Here is a 25377-nt window from a genome sequence, read left to right as displayed (position 1 = left end):
CATACAGAGATAATACAGTATCCCTCACATTGGCTCAAACTACCAGGCGAGACCATGTCCAGGATCAAATGCATGCACATTCACACAGCATTTATTAGAAAAAAAACCACACTATGAACAATGAGATGAAAGAGAAAATGTGTGCTAAACCAGACTCTAGCACCTACAGGAACAAAGGGAGCACACACACACACACACACACACACACACACACACACAAAACAAACTGCAAACTCCCCTACAAACCACACATCATCCTGACTTGAAATTATAATTGCTGTTCCTTCACAATTGGCAGGTCAAAGTCCTGGAACCTTCCCCCCCCCCCCCCTATCAGCATTGTGGGTCTATCTACACCACATGAACTACAGCAGTTCAAGGCTGTGGTGTGCCCATCTCCTGAGGCCAAGTAGGGATTGACAATAAATGCTAGCCCAGCTAACGATGCCCACATCCAATAAATGAGTAAATACAAGTTGCAAATGAAAGCATTAATTTCTACACTGATAAAACCACTAAAATGTACAGTGTGGAAGAAGGAGTACAAAATCCAGCCTTTTAAGCAGGGTTAAATACAAATTTGCCATCGACAGCCCCAAACACCCAAGTTACACAGAGACGGCCATTCCATTCACACGTCATCTCTTGCATCCATCTGTTACCACTACTCTTACTACAATAAGATGGATTTATTTAACCACAGCAACAATTTCCAAGGTACTTCAAACAAAATATGATATGAACTACATTCGGAGATAATATGACTGACAATCAAAAGGAAGTTCAAAGAGAGTTCCACAAAAGCAAGAATCCTGTATTGTCGATGGTACCAAGGACACCTTTGCAGCAAAAATAAAAATGCAATTTCTCTACAATCAGGTTTGCTGGGCATGGAATACAACTCCCAAAGCCCAACCCAACAGCCCGCCCACCCTCCCAACTGACAGCTAGTCGGAGCTTTCCATGTCCAACAGCTTGCAATAGAAGCTGGCCAGCAGTTAATGCAGCAGCAGAAAAGGAATCACTAGAGAGTGTGTCAATTAGTAAGTACCAATAGACAAGTGAGGACTATGGTCCGAAGTCTCCAACCTGAAATATGAACTACACTTCAGATGAGCTGACAATAAGTGACACAAGGACAGTCGGGGCCAAGGCCAGGAACATTTTATTTTGGGAGGAAGACAAAGGAACAAACTCATTGCAGAGGCTGCAGACAACAGCAAACAAGGGTTGGAGTGGACAAAAGTGAAGGGCTGGTTAATGGTGCTTTCCTGCTCATTCCAGTGTATCTGCCTGGCACAGTGATGATGCTGGGAAACAGTAAGCCACTGTATTGCTACACAAAAGTGCCCTTGACCAGTTAGGAAAGTAATCACACATCTGAATTGCCCATCAGAAACTTGCAAGGCTGCAGCAGTTTGCAGAATGTGTCTCAGTAATCTACAGTTTGGCCCGTCTCAAGTCTACCCTTGTGAGTTACATGAAGTGCTATTCAGTAATCTTTGGTATCTTGGCCTACAGCCCATGTGTAGGATGCACTGTAGACTGTATATAAATTCATGGAAATATTTCAGGAAAGAAAAAATTCAAAGGCAAAGCTGTTACAGCATCTTCCCACAAAACACTCCATCACCTCCCCCCCCCCCGAAATTTCTGTTAGTTCCACTCTTCTGGCAATTAATTTCAGGTTATAGAGCGGTCACCTTTAGATACAGGGCCCTTAAGCATTTTACTAAGGAAGTAAGTTTGGTGTTAACTTAAAGATGCTTCGCTCTCTGAAGTCAGCAAACTAACCGGACGTGAATAGGATTCATACATACAAGCGCAAGTGTTTGGAAGATCCCATGGCACTATTTGAAGAACTGAAGAATCCTGGTATCCTGGCCAACAGTCATCGTTCAAACACTCACCAGCAACAGATGTTTGGTTATGTAGTTCATTGCTGGTTTTAGGAGCTGGCTGTGCACAATTTGGTAACTGCATTTCCTCCAACACAACAATGCCAAAACTTGAAAAAAATATCTGATTGGCCTCGAGATTGTCTAAGACATTGCATATATATATATACCCTGTATATGCAAACTCTTTTGAGTTGGCAAAAAATTAAAATGATTCATAATTGGAACCAGCTGCTGCCCAATCCCTGTGCAATATTTACACAGAAGAGAAACTGGCAACAGTTACATCAGCCCTCCAGATCAAACATTAGGGAACATGCCAAAATGAAGAACATCACATTGTCATTTCAGAGAACTCGGAATTTGAAAACCATCAAAGCAGTTCAAAGGCAAGTGAAGGCCAATTCTGTACACTCTGCTCACTCCACGGAGCTATTGACTCTAATCCCATTTTCCTGCTCTTTCCCCCAAATCCTTTCTTATTTTTCCAAAGGATATTCACTCAATTCCTTTTCAGATGCTTTGACATAGTTAGCTTCAAAAACCTTGTGAGGTAATGGATTCCACATTTATAGATCTGCAGGGTGTCACAACACAGGAATGGGCCATTTTGCCCATCATGTGCCCGCAGGGTCCTTTTAATATTCCTGCTCAAGTAACTGTCCAGTCACATTTTAAAACTTTGTAAATATACGAAGAACAGTACAGTACAGGGACAGGCTCTTCAACCCACCAGACTGTACTAATACATGACGTCTTTCTTAAATGAAAACCATGAGCCTCTAAGCGATCCTTATCCCACTGCTCCCTGCCTACTCACGTATCTGTCAAGATGCCTCTTAAATCTTGCTATTGTAGCTGCTTCTACCACTTCCTCTGGCAGCACATTCCAGACACTTGTCACTGTGTAAAAACCCTGCCTCTCACTTCTCTTTTAAGCCTTTCCCCTCCCACCTTAAATCTATGCCCCCCAAGTAATTTGACATTTCTACCCTGGCAGGGGGGGGGGGGGGGGGAGGGGAATGTCTCCGACTATCCATAATTTTGTAAACTTCGATCAAGTCGCCCCTCAGCTTTTGTCCAATCTCTCCTCATATACAAGAAAGAGAAAATCCTGTAAGCTTCCCTTTGTGCTCTTACTACAACGGATTTTCTTATCAATTCACAAGTGGGTACAATGTGTTTCACTGTTAATCCACCAAAATCTGGTTATTATTTCAAAAAGACAATTGAGAATCGAGGTAAATTGGCAAGTTCTTTTGCAGTTCCCCCAGGCGTGCAGTTATTTTGTGGTGTTGGTCTTTGCACAAGTTAATACATTCTGGACTGGCAGAACCTACCCGTAAGGAAGGGTTTCTACGTACCACATACAGGGCCTGGCCAGAACATGGAAGCTTCACCAGCACCATCTGGATAACAGGAGTACACAGCCTTGTTTGGTGCATAGTGCCCTTAGTTCAAAGGATCGCAGTTTGAAACATCACTCCACAGCCTTGAATGCACATTCCAGGTTGACACAACAAATTTGGGCGGCACGGTGGCACAGTGGTTAGCACTGCTGCCTCACAGCGTCAGAGACCCGGGTTCAATTCCCGCCTCAGGCGACTAACTGTGTGGAGTTTGCACATTCTCCCAGTGTCTGCGTGGGTTTCCTCCGGGTGCTCCGGTTTCCTCCCACAGTCCAAAAACGTGTACGTTAGGTGAATTGGCCATGCTAAATTGCCAGTAGTGTTAGGTGAAGGGGTAAAATGTAGGGGAATGGGTCTGGGTGGGTTGCGCTTTGGCGGGTCGGTGTGGACTTGTTGGGCTGAAGGGCCTGTTTCCACACTAAGTAATCTAAAAAAAACTAAAAAAAATTGTGGGAGTACTGGAAGTACTGATTTCTTTCAATGAGATGTTGAATTGCGATTCTGTCCTCCTCTCAGATGGGTGCAGAAGATACCAGGGTACTATTGCAATGAAGAGCACTGGAGCCCTTGTGCGCTGGCCAATAATGAACCAATGTCACTAAAATAAAGGTCATGGTTGTCACCTCATTACTAAATGTGGGATCTTGCTGTGCACAACAGGCTGCAATATCTCCTATGTTAAACCAGTCAATGTACTTTGGAAGCTCACGATGGTTATAAAGAACTTTGAGATGCCCAGAGGTCATCAAGGGAGAATTCAGTGAAATTTCATCTCCCATTGTAAATGGTCACTGCTACCTACCCTGTTGACAAATCAAAAGTTCAGCTCTGAGCACAGTTTCATTCTATCAAATGGGGGTGAAATATAAAACCAGGGTCAGTTTTTGGCATTAAGGTTAAGTGGAGAATGTCCCCTTGAGCAAACAAAAGTCTGTGTTGGCAGCTCTCTTCGCTGTTTAACTCAGAAACCTGTGAGTGCATTAATAGATTTCTGTCACACCTTATAATGAACTTGGGTGGATTTAGATGACTTGTGCTGTTAGTTTGCAAGTGACATGTGTTAGAAAGTTGATGTATGAAAGCTTGTGTCAGTGTAAAATTGGAATGTACAAGAAAACAGTCCAGAGTGAGTGTACATTTTCCCTTTTAAATAAAACAAAGGTGACTGCTGTGGAAAGCGAGCTGGTTAAAAAAAAAGTGACAGACTAGTCTTGCTTCACAGCACACTTCAGGAAATGCTGAGATTTCTTACCTAGTTTGTCTCTCAACACTCAGACTGTGGCTGCAGTGCTTGTGGCCTCCTTTCATAGCACTGACTGATCACGCTGCTCAATACACCTGTGTTCCCACAAAAGCAGCCTTTGTTCTGAAGCAAGGTTATGATTGGGTATATTTTAGAATTCCTAGACAGATAGTCAGAAGATAAGGTGTTGATGGCAGACTGCATTCAGACTAAAGACTCGATTACACCTCGTCGAAGGAGAAGGGAGACAGGATGACACGTTTCTTTTTCTTGGTGAGCTCACAGGACTCTCTGATTGCATGCAGTGCACTGAGTTGACGTGCAGCTTAAACTATGCAGAGCAATGGGGACAGACAGGAAAGGGCAAAAGAAATATGTCAACATTTCACTGACACATTTACATCTAAAAACTGCCAATGGAACAAGTGAGGGATATGCTGGCACTGACTTCTCCACTTGGGCTGCTAGGTGAGTTTAGCTACTACAGAATACCCACTAAACACCTCCATCAATAGTCATACCCATTATTGGCACCTGCAACCCTCACTCACTCACCCACCCACCCAACTGGCACTTTCACAGTTTGTAGAGCTTCTTTTGTTTCCAGTTGGAACAGGACTTGAGTAATACAAGACTGCTTCATTTTCTGGCTATAATCAGGCAAGGCTGCATAAATGAACACATGAAAGGCAATGCACCCACGTTAGGGAAAACAAAATATTGGGGTTGCTCCTAACAGCACATGCTCACTGACCTACATTAGCGAAAAGCTCAATAGAGATTCCTCCTGCTCTACAACTCTCAGGGGCTCCTGTGCTGTTCCAATGCTGTCACCTAGTCATCCAGTTTCCATTATCATTGGTGGTGGGATCTTGAATTGTCCAGACGCTGAAATTCGAGTTCATTTCCCCACCCACTGGAGTGACAGCTGAAAGGTGGGAGGTGAATTCATGCAGAGCTCAGTGTGAAACAGGGTTCCGAACCAGGTAACCACTCAATTCTCACTGCAATCCCACCCAATTGGCTCCAGTTGGTACTTGTCTAACCAGCCAAGCTTTGGGTGAGAATATAGGAGTCACAGTTAGTAAATTTGGGGATGATGATATAACGGACAGTGAAGGAGGTTATCTAAGATTACCGAGATCTTAAATCAACTGCATCAATAGGCGAAGGAGTGACAGATGGAGTTTAATTCTGATAAATGCAAGGTATTACATTGTGGTAAAACAAACAAGGGCAGGACTTGTACAATTAACGGTGGGGCTCGAGGTAGTAATGTAGAACAGAGACACCTTGGGGTCCAGGCACAAAGCTGAAAATGTGTTGCTGGAAAAGCACAGCAGGTCAGGCAGCATCCAAGGAGCAGGAGAATCGACATTTCGGGCATGAGCCCTTCTTCAGGAATCCAGGCACATAATTGTTTGAACTTTGCGTGACAGGTAGACAGGATGGTTAAGAAAGCATTCAGCATCTTACCTTCATGACTCAGACCTTTGAGTATTGGAGTTTGGAGATCATGTTGAAGTTGTACAGAACATTGGTGAGGCCAATGCTATGCTATTCTTTCTTTGAGCAATATGGGCCTCTTCTGGAATAGCGTGTACAATTTTGGTCATCCTGCTATAGGAAGGATATTATTAAATCAGAGAGGGTTCAGTAAGGATTTGCCAGGATGTTGCCCAAAATGGAAGGTTTGAGTTATAACAATCGGCTGTGACCTTTTCCTCTGGAGTGGAGGGGGTTGAGGGGTAACTTTGTAGAGGTTTATAAAATCATAGGGGCACAGAGAAGGTGAATAGCAAAGGACTTTTCCCTAGGCTGGGTGAGTTTAAAACTAGGGGGCATATTTTTAAGGTGTGAGGAGAAAGTTTTTAAAAAAAAAAGGACAAAAGGGCATATCTTTTTTTTTAAAACACAGAGGGTGGTTCGTGTGTGAAATGAACTGGTATAGGAAGTGGTAGATGCAGGTGCAGCTACAATGTTTAAAAGACACTTGGATATATACATGCATATGAAAGGTTTGGAGGGATCTGGGTCAAATGCAGGCACGTGGGACTAGCTTAGTTTGGGAACATGATCACCATGGACTAGTTGGACCAAAGGATCTGGTTCTGTACTGTTGGGCTATGACTCTACCTCCCAAGACATTGCTCACGGGTAGCCTGGATGAAGATTTTAACCTCACAATCCAGGTATTCCTCAAGTATTCCCCCGTGACAGTCTAGACTCATTGCAATCACTTACAATATTGGTGATGAGAAATTTTCAAGTTTCAGGGTGGGAATCCAAGAGGAAATTCTTGGCTTGCATTCTCCTTTTAAAGGAGATCAAGGAAAAGCAGAGTAGAGCATCTGCTGTCTAACTTTATAGGTACAAACGTACACAAGGTATGGGGGGAAAAAAGTGACATTCCGACAAAGGAGATGGCTTCCTGATATTATTGGGAATGAAGCCATCTCTTATATGGTAGGAGACAGAACAAGCCAAGATTTTCATTTGGAACAGGGCTCCCGAGACATACAAGACACACAGACAGATATGACCTGGCATCCTGTTACTTCATTCATCTGAAGCCCAATTGATCAGTTTTGCAGAAAGCCATTGCCTGGCCTAAATACCACACATCACCTGCAAATTTAATTGGAAGATAGACTATGACAAAGAGTAGCTCAGAATTTGACTTCTTGCATGTGTGGTGGAGCTGGTTGTGGTGTGTGGGGGCAGCTCCATCGACGTCGCAATGTTTTAGCCAAATGGAGGTTCCTTATCCAAGGGTCTTGGCTTGATATGTGGACGATATCAGAGGTAGTCTCAATCCTGCTCTCCCGTGTTGCCTGCAGAAGCACTTATCAATAGGGGGCACATCCTAACTCATCAGGAATGGAAGATGACCTGATAAATAACATGCGTCAATTGTTGCCTGCAACTCTATCGCTCCCTCTGGTCTGGGCAGCTGTGTGTTATAGAAATTGAGAGGTTTGGTAGGGAGTTCAGATTCCCAAGCTTTGCCATGGGATTGCCTGCAGTGTTACAATTTGGAAAATCCCACAATACTTTGCTGCACAGTCCAGTTCATTGTTCCATCCATGTTGACACAGAGTTCAGAAGTGAATCTTCCCATCGTTTCCTAGAAACTTCGAAGGTGGGATATGGGGCACGACAAAAATGGATGTTTAAGGGTTACTGCTCGCTGGAATTGTGTATTCATCTCAAGCAGGAATTAACAGTCCAATCCCGTTTGGAAATCTTTCTGAGCCAAGCCACAGGAATCCAATCAGAGTTGGACTTCCTTGCCCCTCACCCATGCCCACCCCCTCCCTTCCCCTTCCTAGCTCAGGACAATTACAGAGGATGAACTCATGTCCCAGACCCCACAAGTATCCTGGGATTTTTCAGGGCAAGAGCTTCTTCGACAGCAACTGAAACAGGAGCAGTTTTGACTATGTAAATAAGGCGGCAGTGTCAGTAACTAGGAGACATCGATGTAAACCAAGTCAGCAAAAGATCCAAAATAGGAGACCTTTTCGAAAAAAAAAGTGAGCTGTAAAAATCTAGAGCCACCTGAAAGAGTTTGAGGCATGATCAACAGCAGATTGAATTTATACTGGGGAAAGAAGTGTGAAAGGCAGTATGGAAATAGCAAGGGGGTGGAATTGGAAGTAATTCAATAGCTCATTCAAAAGAGCTAGCACAGGCATGATTGGCCTTGTGTTCTTGCTCTGTGTTGACATATTCTATGATTTATGAGTCTCAAGCAGGGCAGCACATTTATCTGCTGGGTCTCAGCTGGAGCTCATATTGGTCTCAGCATTCCTTAAAGATTACAGATCACTTCCAGAAAAAGATTATTTTTTGGAAACCATATGCAACTTTCTTTTGTTGAAAACACCCCGGTTTTCATTGAAAAATGCAAAAGAAAGGGGAAGTTGTCAAAAAATAAAGATATAATTATCACCTCAAGTGAAAGAAGGTTATTGTACTGCAGGATGCCAATCTGTCCCAGTTCCCAATGGCACTTCAGAAGTCTTGTCATGCTGCTTTGATAAAGGTTGTTGACTGTATGATAATTGGACCATTAACTCACTGGAACATTTTGTACAGGGAAAAGGTCAGACTTCAGCCAATTTGGCCCATGATGTAACCTTTTTTTCGGTTCGCTTGACCCAATTTCTCCAAAGCAGCCAGTGTCAACAGCACACAAGCAAAAAAAACTTGGAAATCACGAACACCCCAGTGCCTCATTATTTTAAATGCTAAAACAATTTGGTGTCCATGTTCCAGAAGAGAAAAAAAGACATTCCTACTTGGGAACAGGAGGCCATTCAGCCCCTTAAGTCTATCCAGTCAGTCATTCAGTTAGATTGTGGTTGCTCTGTATCTTAGTGCTGTTTACCCTCAAATTCCTAATACCGCACCCCTAAAGAATGGTGTTCTATATTTTCTGGTTGATTATTTTTGAAGAGACTTCCAGATTCACACTCCTTGATGTGAAGACAAGCTTCCCAACATCAAGCCCAGAACAAACCTGCTATAATTAAAAGTTATGCCCCCTTATTTGCTGCTCCACCAAAGGAACTAGTCTCTCTTCTATCTAATCTATCAAATTCTCTAATCGTCTTAATCTTCTCAATTAGATTACCCTTAATCTTCTGCACTCAGAGGAATACACACTTTGGTCGACGCAACATAATTATCACGGTTTCTCTTGCATGTCAAGAGATCTTGCGAGTTAAAGACTCACATATGCATGTTCCTTTTAAAGCACACAAGAAAAACAAGGCCATTCAGCCTGCCAGGCACAGCATCCAACTCAAGTTTCAACAGATCCACTTTTTCCCCTCTGAGCCAACTAGTGCTGATATTTATCATTTATTCCTCCACTCATTTATATTTTCCACCCCCTCCCCCGCCATACTTTAATACAATCCTCAAAATCCTCACGAACCACAGACTAACCCTTCACCAGAGTCACAAAGCACAACTCAAATAACCTACAGAGCTCTGGTAGCGCTGTGGTAGGAGTTGAGAGTGTGTTGCTGGAAAAGCACAACAGGTCAGGCAGCATCCGAGGAGCAGAATAATCGACGTTTCGGGCCAGAGCCCTTCATCAGGAACTGCACTGCTGGTGCAGGGGCTCCTGATGAAGGGCTCTGACCCGAAACGTCGATTCTCCTGCTCCTCGGATGCTGCCTGACCTGCTGTGCTTTTCCAGTAACTTTCAACTCTGACCTCCAGCACCTGCAGACCTCACTTTCTCCGTGCTGTGGTAGTACTCCTACCGTTGAACCAAGAGGCCCAGGTTCAAGTCTCATCTGTTCTAGAGGTATGCTATAACATCTTGGGCTGCACGGTGGCTCAGTGGTTGGCACTGCCGCCTTTCAGCACCAGGGACCTGGGTTCAATTCCAGCCTCTGACAACCGTGTGGAGTTTGTACGGGTTTCCTCTGGGTGCTCCAGTTTCATCTCTCAGTCCGAAGATGTACAGGTTAGGTAAAATGTTCATAGTGCCAACGGACTTGCAGACTAGGTGGTTAGCCATGGGAAATGTAAGGTTGTAACCTACAGGGATAGGGTAGGCTGCTCTATGAAGGTCAGTGTGGATTTGATGGATTGAATGGCCTGCTTCCACACTGTAGGGATTCTCTGATTCCATGAACTATGTAGACTGACTGGAATTAAAGTGATATTTCCAATGCACTGTTAATCTATAATATCTCGATGTTTAACTCTTTACAATGCTGGCTTTATATCCCTGCATCTCAATAGCTTTTTATGTAATACTGTCCATTATATCTGTAGTATATTATACCAGCAACCTGTTTGGTTTTAGTTGGGATGGTGGTGTGAATAAAGCTGCTACAATATCAGCAGTGCATGCCTTTTTTTTGGATACAGAAAAAGATGCCAATGAAAATGGGATGGCAATACCTTTTACATCACTAACTTCAACGGTCAGCCTACTGCTAGCCAAACTCAGCCAAGAGAGTAGCTGGTCCCATTATCTCTTAATTCAGTTACAAAGAACCAACCAAGACAATTACATAGTGCTTCCAGGCAATTAAATATTCTGCAGCTTTTGTTTGACAGGACTTGAAGACGAGGGTCAAATTGCTAGATAATAGGGTGAAATGCGAATGTTATACTAAGTGACTTCAATGCCCTTGGGCTACAACCTCCTCTCAAGGCTCCACAACCTTTCAAGAACCCTGGTTTCACTAATGCTGGTCCTCTATTCCACCTTCAGCTGTCTTAGGCCGTAAACGCTTTGAATTCTCTTGCTAAAAAGGGAGAGAGATGGGTGTTCAGGAGATGGTTTTAAACCTAAATCTTCTACTGCACATTCCTTTCAATCTTAAAGCTTCTGGTTTTATCTGTTAGAGTACATTACAAAAGATGTAACAGCAGTAGACTTGGAAGACACAGTGACAAGACTGGATTTACAAAGGGGAAGGCATGCCTGTTGGAACGTTTTGACAATGTAACTGAGAGTGTGGGTATGGCGAAGCCAGTGGATGTGATTTATTTTGGATTTTCAGAAGGCTTTCAGTAAAGGCCCCGCATAAGAGATTTGTAAGCAACACTAAAATGTTGGAAGGTCACTTAGTAAACTAGATTTAGAACTGGGTGGCAGACAGGAAACAAAGAGTAGGAATAAAATGAGGTCTTTTTCTGAGTGGATTACCACAGGGACCACTGCTTGGATCCCAGCTATTCACAATACATATTAATGATTTAGAGACTTTCATATTTCTAAGTTTACAGATGAGACAAAGCTGGATGGGAGGATGAGCTGGGAGGAAGATGTAGAGAAGTTCCATGTGACTTGGACAAGTTGAGTAAGTGGGCAAATGCATGGGCAATGCAATGTGGATAAATGTAAAGTATCCACTTTGGTAGATAAAACAGGCAGGAAGATTATCTGAATGGCGATAGATTGCTAAAGGGGCAGGTGCAACAATGCCTAAGTGTCCTTGTACACCAGGCACTGGATGTAGGCAGGTGGTGAAGGCAGCAAATGGTAGTCTGGCTTTCATGGGGAGGGGATTCAAGCACAGGAGCAGGATGTCTGGCTGAAACTGTATAGGACATTGGTAAGATCACAGCTGGAGTTGTGTGCGCAATATTGGTCTCCTTACCCAAGGAATGATGTTCTGGCTGTGCAGGGAGTGCAAAGAAGGTTTATCAGAATAATTCCTGGGACAGCAAGAGTGACGTATAAAGGGAAACTGGATCGGACAGGACTAAATTCACAGGAGTTTAGATGAATGGGGCAGGTGGGGATGATCTCACAGAATTCAAGACATTTCTAACAGGGTTAACGCACATAAGATATTCTTGATGACCGGGGGGTCCAGAACAAAGAGTCACAGTCTAAGGATGGCAGATAAGCATTTTTAGGAGGAGGAATTCTGCCATCCGGAGAGTGATGGAATTTTCTGCCACAGAAAATTTGCTAAGGACAAAACGTAACATCTTTCTTTAGATGTACAGCACGGAAACAGACCCTTCAGTCCAACCCGTCCACGCCGACCAGATATCCCAACCCAATCTAGTCCCACCTGCCAGCACCCAGCCCATATCCCCCCAAACCCTTCCTATTCATATACCCAACCAGATGACTTTTAAATGTTGTAATTGTACCAGCCTCCACCACTTCCTCTGGCAGCTCATTCCATACACACACCACCCTCTGTGTGAAAAGGTTGCCCCATAGCTCCCTTTTAAATTTTTCCCTTCTCATCCTAAACCTACACCCTCTACTTCTGGACTCCCCCACCCCAGGGAAAAGACCTCGTCTATTTACCCTATCCACGCCCCTCATGATTTTATAAGAAATTGAAGGAAATGGGGAGAAAGTTGGAACGGTGACTGAGTTGGATGAGTTGAATGGTAGAATGGGCTCAAAGGGCTGAATGGCCTACTACTGGCCATTCTTCTACAACTTGTGTCAATTTTTGTCCAATTACTGTGAAGAGCTTTCTAATATTTTACCTGACTTAAAGGCACCAAACACATGAAGGTTGTTGTTGGGCAAGAAGGGCTAAAAACAAAATGTCAGTCAGCTAGGGTTCCCTCTACAGGTTAGTATGCAGTGACTCAGCCACAATAAATAAGCTAACGCAACATTTATATAGTGCTTACCATACAATTAAACATTTGTGGCTCTCATTGAATAGGTGGTGGTGAGGAGTGAAATTGCCAAGCAATGATACACTTTTAGCTTCATGACTTTGAGATCACATACAGCAACCAGATATCCTTGAACAGCACAGTACAGTATTACCACATTCTGCCACCCCCAAGGGTTCTCTCAACAGCTGAGCTCTGTGCAAACCTAGAAGAACCTGCACTGATGAGATACCAGTTACCAAACTCCCTTCATCCACAGAGAGGCAGTCGAATGTCTGCCTTTACATTTCATCTCCAGATGCTAGGTGTAGGAGGGTGCGGTGTTAACACCCATTCCTCTCAACTCTTAAAGGCACTGGCGGAGGGAAGGAAGTAACAGCCAATCCACCCACTCTCCAACAACAGGTCTGACGTTTTACACAAAGCTTAATCATAAACTCATGTGAACTGCTTCATCCTGCCAAAAGCAGTTCGGGAAGAATGGAAACCACAGTTACTTTTTTCACAACTCTGAAACAATTCCAAAGGGTCATAACTTCCTGAGGAACAAGACTAGCATTGCCTGTCAGTTTCAGCAAGGGTGAATATGGGATATTTGGGGGGTGGGGAGTTGGGGGGAATCTGTGGCTGCAATATATACTAGGAATTTGATTGCGGTTTGTCTCACAACTTTGCTGTACACAGACCACCAGGAACACCCTGTGCACCTTTCAGTGTGGAATAACAGGGTCTGCGGGACAAATGAAGCATAGCGCCTATTTTAAGGGCTGTTCCATAAATGGTCCCTGGGCTCTCTGGACTGGCTGCAGAGAATCAAAACAGCTGCAAGAACATTTTAGGATTGTTCATCCATCAAAAGAGCACTTAAAAACCTGCCAAACACTGGCAGCAGTCACCTGAAGCCGTCCTATTGGAAGTCACGCAGTTTAAACAAACACAGTCTCCCATCCACTCCCATATGCATTTAAAAAAACGTCTGAACCAAATCTGACCGGGTTTGGAGCTATTTCAATATAGTTTGGGAATTTATTCAATTAATGCAGGAGCCAGCAAACGGTAAGTACATAGACCCGCTTTTATGTAGCATCTTTAAGAAAATGTAAATCTTATTCCTCTAGGACAGGTAACAAGTAAATGCACCAGATACTTTCTGAAAACTCCCCAGAAATAAGCATTCTGTCTTGTCTTCCTTTCATGCTCACTGAAGGGAGTTTTCTTTGCTGCCTTGTGTTAGTCTGTGATCATCTCAAAATTTGTACAAAAGCCCAGTTCTAGTGTTAACAGGCTAGGCAACCACGAAGAACGTCACACCTGAGAGCAAATTTGACCACAGACATGTATTTCTGGAAAAGGTCGGGTCAGGAATTCCGAACGCGCTCCTCCCCCCTGTCCATTTAGTTCAAGACTATGGGAGCCAACTATAACATCTCTTACTGCTGGCTCGGGAACAAACCAGAAATGTTCTGCTCTGTATGACACCATACCACACCAGTCCACTTCCTTTAATTGCTTAATCTCTACAACAGAAAGAGCCAACCTAGATTTAAATAATGGGCTTCATGTTCAAAAACACATTGCCACCAAGTGAAATTGCTTTGACGTGCAGTTGCCCTTGCAATATGAGAGACATGGCAGCTAATTTGTGCACAGCAAGATCCCACAAACCAGCAGTTGGACTCTACCATAAAATCTAGGAGTATGCAGTGCTGCCAGGGTGTTGCCTTTTAGATTTAACGGAGACTGGAAGTGTGACCTGCGTCCCAGGAGGGCACGAAAAATTGCAGAGTACTAATTTAAGTACAACAGGGGAATGTGTCTTAGGTAATAATTATTCTTCCAGGATCACTGAAACAGTTTATCTACCACTTGTTGGACCCTGTCTGATGTAAATGATCAACTTTATTTCCCTGCATTACAATAGTTTGCACACTACAGAAACTCATTAGCTACCAAACATTCTGGGACGTGCTGAGGTGGTGATGATGGGCACTATATTAACGCAAGTTTTGTTTTAAAAAAACCTTGTCTGCCCATATTGGGTGGGGTGGGGTGGGGGCATTTTGCCAGTGTATGAATCTCGGTTTGATCATGCTGGATACTATGAGAAAGGTAAAATCAATTTAGTGTCATCTATAAACTCAAAATCCAGTCAGTCAATCTTTATCAAGGGTAGTTATTCAAAGAATTAATAGATCTCCCAATGACAGGGAAAACAAATTTATCAAACAAAAAAAATAAAAATGAGACCGAATATGTGCCTGAATTTGCAAACTACTACTCTCCATTTCTCAATTTCCCCAGAGGAAACAATTTGTCAGTATTGAGCCAACCAGAGGAGGTAGGTCTCTCATTTGACTGGTTGTTTCGAATGTGGCTCAGAACACAGGCAGCAGTGTGGGTTCAATCCCTGGACTGACCTCGGTGCTTCATACAGCAATTACCTCTTACCTTTCCTAATGCCTGTGGAGTGGTTACCTTCAAGCTGTACATAATCTATTCCCTCTCTCTCTACTAACGAGAGCGATGCCTTTGGTCCTTTGGGCCACCATCCTGTTCGGACTGTGGCTCCTTACATCTAGCCAACCAAATCCTATTAGCATTGTAAGCACCACAATCCGATCACTCCACACACTTCTACTCTCAAGGGAATGCAAATCGCATTTCAGCGACTGGTCTTCATAAACTTAACCCTTTAGGCTCTGGTATCATACCGTTCGAGAGCTCCACCTTAAATATTCTGGAGGTATCCGCACCACTCCTCATAACGCAAATAAGTGGTGATCAGCCCAACGGATGTTGAGTCTGATTACCTTATCCCAAAGCATAAAGGATCAAGAGGTGGAAACAATTCAATTTATTGTGGATGGAATTTTCTCCAGCCTATCCACATCACTGTGTCATGTTGGTTTGGTTTGCTAAAACAGCCAATATGGAGCACAGTATTTGTGCTGGTAGGGGAGATTTGGACAGAGATACCAACTCTTCTGCTGGACCATTCGGAGGTGGTGTCAATGACAGCACCTTCTCAAACAATGCAATGCAAGTTTAGAACTCACTGTCCCAAGTCACCGTAGTTGATCTGAAAATGGAAATAAAACAAGTGTTTCTTTCATGGGCAAGGGTACAGAAAGTGACAAAAATAAGTTGCCAAATGGAGTCTAAGGCACAGATCAGCAGTCATGGAAGTGAATGGCAGAACTGGCTTGAGGGGTTGAAAATGAGAAAGTCTTGGGAGGAGGCCAAAGTAAGAGACAAAAACAAGACCTAGAGATAGAGACAGTCTACACAGTAGAGTGTCAGTATATGGGCAAGGGAAAGGACGGGGGAGGGAGAAGAGAAAAAAGATTGATTAAAGCGAGAACAATTGAATATGACTCTATGAATACTTCTTACTTCAGCTGCGCTTTTCTAATGTTCATGAACAGTAGAGATTATTTGCTGAAATTGCCAATCTTCATTCTTTCAACATTACAATTTGCACTTTTTTAAACTTCCAGATGAGACAGTATAAGACAGCTGGCCAATCTCACTCAGACAGACTATACAGCTTGCTTAAAGCCCAGACTGTGTGCATCACACACACACACACACACACCGCACAGACTGAGTTAGTGCGAGAACGAGGGCGAGTGCACGGGAAACTGCCATACAAAAGTGATCAGCTGATGCATGAAGGATCTGCACAAGGAAGAAACCAGCTGTCTCCTCACATTGTGCTGCCACTTCCAGACAGCGTAATTATGGCACAACGGCCCATCTAGCACAGACAGAATCATTCCTGATAACAGCTCCAGGGTATGTGGGCAGAGAAGATAGACGGGGAAAATCTTTTTTTGAAAAAACAATCACACTTAACACAAAGACAAAACTACCATGTATTTGGTGCCTTTAAAATTTAATAACATATTGTAAGAAGGTCATCTTTTCTTTTCTCATCTGAGAACGGGTCACTACTGCTAATCGCTATGGCCACTCCATGTCCAACAGGGTTGACCAGGAAGCTTTGCTGCCCTTACCATCTGCAAGACATGCTGGAAGGAATTACACACTCATTAGCCACATTACAGGTGCACTGTTCTTGACCATCAAGCCCTGGACTGGGTCTTGAACAAGAGCTTCTGGCTCAGATGCAGGGGTACTGCCCACTGTGCCACAGGACAAAAGAGACCTACAGGAATGTGACTAGCACCAGGCCACAAAGGAGACACAGCAGAAAGTTGTTTTAAGTAGGTTTTAAGGAGCATGCTGAAGGAGAAAGAAGAGCTACAAACGCTGGAGAGATTTAGAAAGGCAATTCCAAGTCTTAGGATCCCAATGGCTACCTGTGGTACAGTAATGAAAGTGGGGTATACCCAAGAGGACGGAACTGAAGACGTGTAGAGATCTTGGACTGGCCTGTAGGGCAGAAGGAAATTCTCAGAACAGGGAGGGGCATTGTTGCAGTACAAAATACCTCAGGAAGTTTTCTGGAGGGCAATTTGAAAAGAGGTAAAGAGAAAGGGTAGCCATGACAGACAAACAGGAGGAAATGCCCACACTTCCGCATGGTTTCACCCATGATCTGCAGTCACAGTTCTGTACCCATCACTAACGTCACACGGCTCAAGTTGCACTGTCCTGGGTACGGCACTCAGAAAACCTCCAGTAAACTGCTGTTGCATTTCTTCCCATAGTCTGGTGGGCACAGAACAAAAACATTGACACCATCCCTCACCCACCATCTCGACACCCAGCTGATAATACTGCAATGTGTGTCATCCAATTAAATTCGCTGACCACAGTGATACTGTTTTCATCCGATGCACCAATTTTAGTTACAGATATATTCCAATCAATCCATTCACAGGCTCTGAGACACCTTTAGAGTAACTGAGACTTGAACCCTGGCCACCCGGCTCAGAAGTAGGGACACTGCCACTATGTCAAAGACCACCCCAGATACTTTTTAATCAATCTGTTCAGAGGTGTTACTGCAGATGTTTGGAACAGGTCAGACACAAACTTCTAGTAAATGTAGCTCAGATGTATATATTTACTTAAACATCGGCCACCATTCAATAACCAAGGATGGAAAAGTTACTCAATGTATTAAAACATCCGTACACACTGCCTTCCATCTCACTGTCATACAGAGGTTTGACGTCCACATGCACACAGTGTGAATGACTTCTGAGATCGCATGTCTAAAAACAGTACCCATTCCTCATCTTTTAATCGACTCAACCAGAAATCCAATTAGCCACAGATTCACAGTTTGCCTCAGTAAGTCTAATGTATTGGGTGCTGCTGCTGTAAAAACAAGTTAAAGCACTGGCCACTGAACACAAAGCTGGAGGTTGACTATTAACTAAGCTGGTTTTATCAGAAAGCAGCACAAACCTGTATTGCTGCAAACAACACCAGGCGTGATGTACACAATGTCAGACACAGCAAATCAATGTAATCCCTCTTTCAACCTCTACACTATGGCCGTTCAGGCAATGAAGTGCTGTGTGGTTCAGACAGGTCAACTTCGTTAAAGAGCCCAAGCAGCACACGATCCCTCCAGACTTGTCAGCTTTCTTTAAACGAACTTCAGCCTTCAATTAAGGCAAAGGAATTAAAAAGTTGCAAGTGTCATCAGCCAAACCACCAAAATACAATGATTTTCAGCAAGAGGGGATGGGAAGAAAAGAGGTGAAGGGAGGATGAAGGGAGGGGATGCGTGAAGGAACGAGGAAAGTGGGGAGGAGGGGGCATGGGGAAGTGGAGAGAAAAAGAAAGAGAGGGAGAGAGAAGTGGAAGAGGTGCACGGTCTATCAGACAGATCAAAGAATGAACATTTGAAAGTCAAGGTGCAGTTGGACCAGCAACCAACGCAGGTCAGGGAGCACAGGGGTGAAAAAGTGAATTGCACTTGACACAAATCAGCATTTACACAGACTGATAATTGATTGAAAGCACTTCAGTTTACATCAGAAAACGTCAGTATTTCATCCCAATGTTACACAGGTACTTTTCCCAGACACAAACAATATTGGAAAATGCTGAATCCAAAAGGTGTACGCTTGGCAGCTTCTTGTTGCCTGAGATGATGCTGTCCAGACAGCTCAAGTCCCCAGCTTTCCTTAAATTGCACTAACAAAGGCCTAAAGTTTGCCATTTAATAGTACTTGTGTAGATTCACCATCCCACTATTAGTCACTTAGGTTTTTTATTTAGGTAAACTCAATACTTAGTGGGTCCGTCTACATAGAACAAGAGGATAATAGAAAGTAGTGTAAAAGAAATTTTTCCATAATCATGACACTGTGTGGGTGGATTTTCTCTGCATTCAGCTACTGTATACAGTTGGTTCTTATATAACATGGTAGTTCCACGCCCATGCGATACTGCACTATAAGAAAATCATCTAACAGCAGCACCATTTAAACTAAATGAAGCTGGAATTGCGTTATAACCAATACACGTAACAAAAGTTCACATTCCACAAATAATGGTCTAAATTCTTCAATCACATTAAAGCCCATTCATGTTGAATGAACATACGTTATAGCAAAACTGACTATAATACCTAACCTATAACATCATCTTCCCTGCAGATACAATGCACCTAGCAGAACTTGTAGTTAAATAAGCAACCATCATACCCACAGTACTTCGTAGGTGGTAAGATGCTTTTGAAGCATAGTAAGAGACAAATGAGACAGTTGGTGGAAAGCAAGGTCCAAATAAATAAATCAATCAAATAAATTGCCAGATCATCTCATGCAAAGGTATTGATTAAGCGCTAAATGGCAGCAAAGACACTGGATGAACCAATGCGTGCGTGCATCGTGTGAGAGAGAAGACTGCACCTTCAACTTCCAGTGGTGCTTGGGCACATAATCGATACTGACATTTTAGTGCAACACTGAGGGAGCACTGTACTGTCAGAGGTGCCATCTTTCAGATGTGAAGTTAAACCCTGACCTTATTTGCTTGCTACAACAGATTGCAGGGGCCATTCAAAAGAATGACAATATATTCGCCTGCTGCCCTCGTGAAGAAACTCCTTAAAGGCCATTCAGCTCATTGTTGTTTGTGGGATCCTGCTGTGTGAAAAATGGCTGCCACATTAATCCAAATAACAGTTATCAGTATTTTTATACTTTTTTTTTCTCTGCTTCAATACAAGGGTCAGTGTGACACAGACTGTCATTTGGAGAAGCTTAATCTTTGATGTAAAGGTACTTCAATGTCATTGCTCTCCCTGCGCATGATGTGTACATTGGCACAATGGAAGTCCAAGAGATGCGCACAGCAGTCATAGTGTCTGAACAGTGTAGGCGATTGGCAAAGAATGCCAGCTCTCCAAACACTGGTGGGAAGCAGAATGAGTTCTTCTGGTCACACCTTGCAGGGGACTCAAATTGACCCTCTACCTCCACAGTTCCCTCTGCTCCTGCCACCCAACCCATCTCCTCTACCTCATCCTTCAATCTGTTCCAGTCACCCCATTGTCTCCCTTACTCCCATCTTCACCCCCCTTCCTGCCGCCTCCTCCCATATTTCCCCATCCGTTCCAACTTCACTTATCTCGCTCTTGACCCCAGCCCCCCGCCAACCTTATTCACTCAAAGTTGTCAACATGGGTGCACAGGAAGAAACTGGTAAAAAAAGGTTCAAAACCAGAGAGAACAGCTTGAAGATAATAGGGAAACATGCAAGAGAAAAGATATTATTTATTTTCAAATTATGCAGCAAATAACAATCTGGAATGCACTGCTGGAAAGCCTGTTGGATGCAGATCCAATAGTCATTTCCAAAAAGGGAATCTGCTGTATTTTTTGACAACTAAAAATGTACTATGCGTTTAGCGGAGGGGAGCAGGAATAATTGGATAGCTGAGTCAAACAGCCAGCTTTCTTGGTACTACACAATTCAATTATTGCACCAGATACTAAAATAAGTCTCTCAGTCAAGCTGCCAAAACAGACATTGCAACACTAATTCTTAACCAGACAGCAGGTAACTTGAGCCAGCAACCTTAACCATTACCCCATTGAATAAGTTGAGATAAAGCTCACCAAACTAAATAAATTCCCAAGATCAGCATTAAAAAGTGTTAACTTTTTTAAAAAAGCCAGAAAATCAGTGGCATAATGCTCACAGCTCCGGTCTACTAATTCAGAGGCCTATGTTAACGGGGACAAGTAGTTGGTGGAATTTAAATTTAGTTAACAAATGTGGAAGTGAAAGTCAGATTCCACATGACTGACACTATTGTCAGTTGTGGTAAAAATCCCTATCGTCAGGTTCACTAATATCCTGTAGGGAAGGAAATCTGCCATTGTTATCTGATCTGTTTCACAGGAGACTCCAGACCCACAGTTAAATAGATGACTGTTATGTGCCCTCTAAAGCGGCTTACCTAACCAGTTCAAGGGCAATTAGAGACAGACAATAAGTGGCTGTGCTGGTAGTGCCCACAGCTGATGAAATAACAAACAAAATGAGTGGAGATTCAATTGATTCCCATATCGGCAGACACATGTGGAGATGGCGTGATGGTAGAGTAAAAGATGTTGCTTAAAAAAACAGCAATCCTGCTCCTACTGGTCACCTCGTTAAGAGAAGCATGTGTAGATTCCAAGTTCAGACAGGGTTAATCTTCGGTGCTGTAGGTGCTGCAGTCAAACTAACTACGAGAACAATTACTGTCCGTCACCAGAAATGCAGAACTACCAAGGGGGCGAGGTACTAGTCATCCCACTGCCTACTGTACACTAACAAAAGAAATCACTCAGAGGCTGAAGGGAGTAGAAAAACTGGAGAAACAGAAACCAGTGCAGCTTTCATTTCCAAACAGAAACTTGACCCAATGGGTCGCATCACAGGACTCGGGTTCCACACCACTGGTCTCTGCCAAATTCTGGTTTGGAGTAGCTTTGCTGCTGGGAACATGACAGCCTGCTACTGACTGGCAGAGGGGGAGCTGCCTGCCAAATCTCTTCAGTCGCTGAGGGTACAGGATGCTGATCCAAGCCACATCAACAGCCCCCCCCCCCTCCCTCCCTTTACAGCAGGCATTCATTGCCACATTACTACTTTGGACAGTAATGAACTGCCCTGATGCGTCTTTGGATCCATGGTTCACTGCAGAGTTTAATTCTAACGGAGTCAGATGAAACAGGAGTGCTAGTCAACTTAAACAGCTCTCACTCATCTCAATGATGCCCTTAAGATGGAGCACGACAGAAGGGCAATTAAGGCTTTTACCAGCAGATTTGGTCCAGGTGGATTTGTTATGATCTTAAAATAAATTTGATGGTTTTGCAAGTCATATGATTTATTTTTCATAATTGCTTGTCCAGACAACAGTCTTTGCAAAAGCAACTGATTACTGTTTTGCTGATTAATGATACAAGCATTAGGAACAAAATCAAAATGTAAAAATGCAAAATAGAATAAACGTAATAGGAAAGAAAGCATGATCCTATCTCAAAGGCAAGATACCCAAAACCTGAGAAGACTGCTCAATCCTAAAGGAATGCTTTAATAAAAGGGATATTATTTGTTACACATATGCACCTGGATGTGCTTTCAAAGGATCAAAGATTGACCGGTTTTGGAAAAGTCACCAGAATCTGAAAAAGTTTTCAGGATTCACATTGCCATAGTTAGTTAGAACATCAGCAACTGAAGGTGTATTTGACCACAGAACAATGTGAAAGCGAATGTAATATTTCCACCCCAAGGTTAAATTACAAAATTACAGACACCAATGGATAGATCCTGGCGAGAGTCAGGGGAGTCACACGTACCCAGTTTGCAACACAGATGTCAAATTTGATAAAACAGACAAAACCTGTTAGACTGACACAGCAGGTGAGAGTAGTCCTGCACCCAAATATTAACACCACCTCATAAAATCAGCAAATAGGGCTGTCTGAAGAGCACACATCAGTTCATCTGCTACAACCTGGGCTTTGCATTTTTTTCTAAATATAGAGCACAAAGATGTATGGTAATAGATCATAACTAATGGACAATTGAAATGAAAAAATAGTAAAATCCACAGACACAGGGCCACATGGCACACTGGGTAACAGATGCTTGAAAATGATCAACAATAATTTAAAAAGCTTATGTTAGCCCATGTCAAAAATGGTATCTGAAAGGCATATTTTAAAATGGGGAGAAAAATGCACATGATATCTTAATCCGCAACTCTGAGGAACATCTGAAGTCTGACAGGTGGATCCCGATTTGAAAAGACGTGGCAGATGGGAAAAATGATGTGCATGAGCCCGGATCCATACATTGTGACAGTAACCGTTAAAGAGAACTGGGTATTGCCGACCCTGCAGAAAAGCTATTTCGAGCAAAGTCCTTAAACTACACTCTGCTGTGCCCCCAACACCCAGCAACCTTGTACTGTGCCCCTGACATCACACAAAAGGTGAACTGCAATTGTTTAAAACCACCGCAGCTAATCCACACAGACCAGCAGTAATTAGTTGAATGACTGGGACCTAAAAAAAATTTAGGACCCACCTCTGCAAGGTTAGGTGCATCATCATTCCCAAGAAACAGTACTCCATAGCATCAGATGGGGGTGAGGAATGTACACACTCAGTAAGCTCCACTCCAATCCAAATAAGCAAAAAATATTTAAAAGTTACGGTCAGAAATCTTAAGTGAACCTTCCGATTTTAGATCACTAGCGTTCAATAACTAATATGCTGGCGCTAGAGAAAAACATTAAAAGCATCCCAAAGAAAACAGACTGACATCTGAAGTCTCAAGTTGAGTGACCTTAATTATTCCAAGATTGAAACCGTTTCTAGGAAGGACAACTGCCTATTCTAACCAAAATAAAATCCACCAGTACCTTGATCAGAGTGCAACTCAATTTTACCCAAGTTATTAAAAATAACAAAAAGTATATTTCAGAGGGCTTGGGAGCCTCCCAGGTTACCCTTCAGGGAGGCCAGCTCTTAGACGAAAGACTCCTTTCATCAAACGTTAAAAAGGCAGAGAGGAAGAAGGGCTGAGCTGTTTTGTTTAAATTAGATCCCCTTTGCTCTCTCTCTTTCTTCATGGAATGTAAGAAATTGTACAGCTTGTTGACAATGCTTGAAAAACACTGCATGAAAGGATATCTAATGATACAGTAGGTCTGACTCTAATCAAGTGTAGAAAATACTGAAAAACCAAATATTCACACAAATCAAATGACGGACGGAGAAAGAAACGAAACGGGGAATGGGGTGGGGGGAGACTGGGCGAGATTCATGCGAAACTGAGCGACTATGAGTCAGTCCAGGGCTAAGCTGCTGATTGACTCAGACGATTCTACACGAAACAAAACTCCAAATGTTTGTTTTTGAAAAGAAATAAACCGAAAGAGGGTTAAAGCTTTTCTGGAAAAGAAACGGGCTCTCTTTTCGGTGTGGGGGTGGGGAGGAAGAAATGAGACATGTTTTTAAAAAAAAAAGGAAGTCAGGGTCTTGGCTGTTTTTTTTTCTCTGTGGCCTCGAACTTGGCCAAGAGGCGGGGGTGGCGACAACAGAAGACAGATTCCAAAATCCGTCCCCATCGAAACAAAAAAAGTGAGGGAAACAGCAGAGACGCACAAATAAAGTCAAACAACTAGAAGCAGAAAAGACAACTTAATTTTTTTCCCCTTATTTTAAAAAAAAAGGACACGCACACACAGCACAAACTCTGACAGGAACGAAAACTCCAGGCAGTCTGAGAGCTCAAGGGACGCCGTCTTAATTAACAACACAGCCAGACAGACAGACATCCCCCCCCCCTCCCTCATCAACCCCATCTCTTAAAGGGGGGTGGGGGGAAAGAGAGAGAGAATCACTTTAGTGCAAAAGCTAACATCCACTAGCTTTATTTTTAAAAACCACCAGCAACATTGCGAACATCGAAGGGAACAACATTTTAATGAAAAGAAATGTTTCGACTACTTACTGATCTCCATACTGTGGAACAAAGAGCGTTTGCAGTTGCATGTGCAGGAGACATTGGGCTGATTCGTTGCGGCTGTGCTGTTCAGACCCATCAAGTTGTACATTTAATATTTGAAGAGGGGAGGGGAAATAAGTTAGAAAAAAAAAATTGGAAAAAGGGGCTCAATAAATGCAGCCAGGCGCCCCCCGGGGTTTGGGAGAGGAGCCTTCGCTGACTTGAGTGTTGTTGGCTGGCCCCTGGGTGAGGGCAGGGAACTGGGTATCTGTCTCTCAGTTGTGAGAAACCATAATCAAGGGAGTGAGGGGATTGCTAGTCCGGCCGGTCCCCGTGGTTCTGTCTGTCTGTCTCTCACACACACACACTCTCTGCCGGCTCCGGAATCACCAAGTGCTACTTTGTGTCTGCTTCACACTCGATACACTCACACAATCAAGTAGCGCAGCCCCCTCACGCCGCAACCAAACCTCCGTCACTGTCAATCATCCAGCCCGAGCCGCGCCCCCAGACGCCTGATCGACCGGCCTGCCCACCAATCGCCTCCAGGCATTTGCAGTCCGCGCCCCGCTGGCCCCCGCTCGGCCAATGGGTACTCCGGCAGCGCGGTGTGGGGCGGGACGCCTGGTGTGCGGGTGCTCCTCCATGACGTCACCGAAGCAGACGGGAGGCCCGCTTCTCCCTCGCCGGTCCGCCTTCTGTGATTGACGGGGTGGGGGGGGGGACACACCGGCCAATCGGCACATCGCCGCGC

At 43.6% G+C, this 25377-nt stretch overlaps 1 protein-coding gene across 2 annotated transcripts in view; it reads right to left on the bottom strand.

Annotated features, from left to right (window-relative positions):
* Positions 1–25047, bottom strand: part of LOC122559987 (protein TMEPAI-like) — a 97854-nt gene extending 72807 nt beyond the window's left edge. For both annotated transcript variants that reach the window (XM_043710113.1, XM_043710114.1), the window contains exon 1: positions 24630–25047. In XM_043710113.1, the coding sequence (XP_043566048.1) occupies positions 24630–24732 (103 nt within the window). In that variant the 5' untranslated portion in view covers positions 24733–25047. The remainder of the gene's footprint in view (positions 1–24629) is intronic.
* Between the last annotated feature and the right edge of the window lie 330 nt (positions 25048–25377).

Source organism: Chiloscyllium plagiosum, chromosome 20, assembly GCF_004010195.1.
Source record: "Chiloscyllium plagiosum isolate BGI_BamShark_2017 chromosome 20, ASM401019v2, whole genome shotgun sequence".
In the NCBI taxonomy this organism is placed as follows: Eukaryota; Metazoa; Chordata; class Chondrichthyes; order Orectolobiformes; family Hemiscylliidae; genus Chiloscyllium; species Chiloscyllium plagiosum.
Note: the sequence above shows the minus strand (reverse complement) of the source record. Positions and strands in the feature narration are given on the sequence as shown.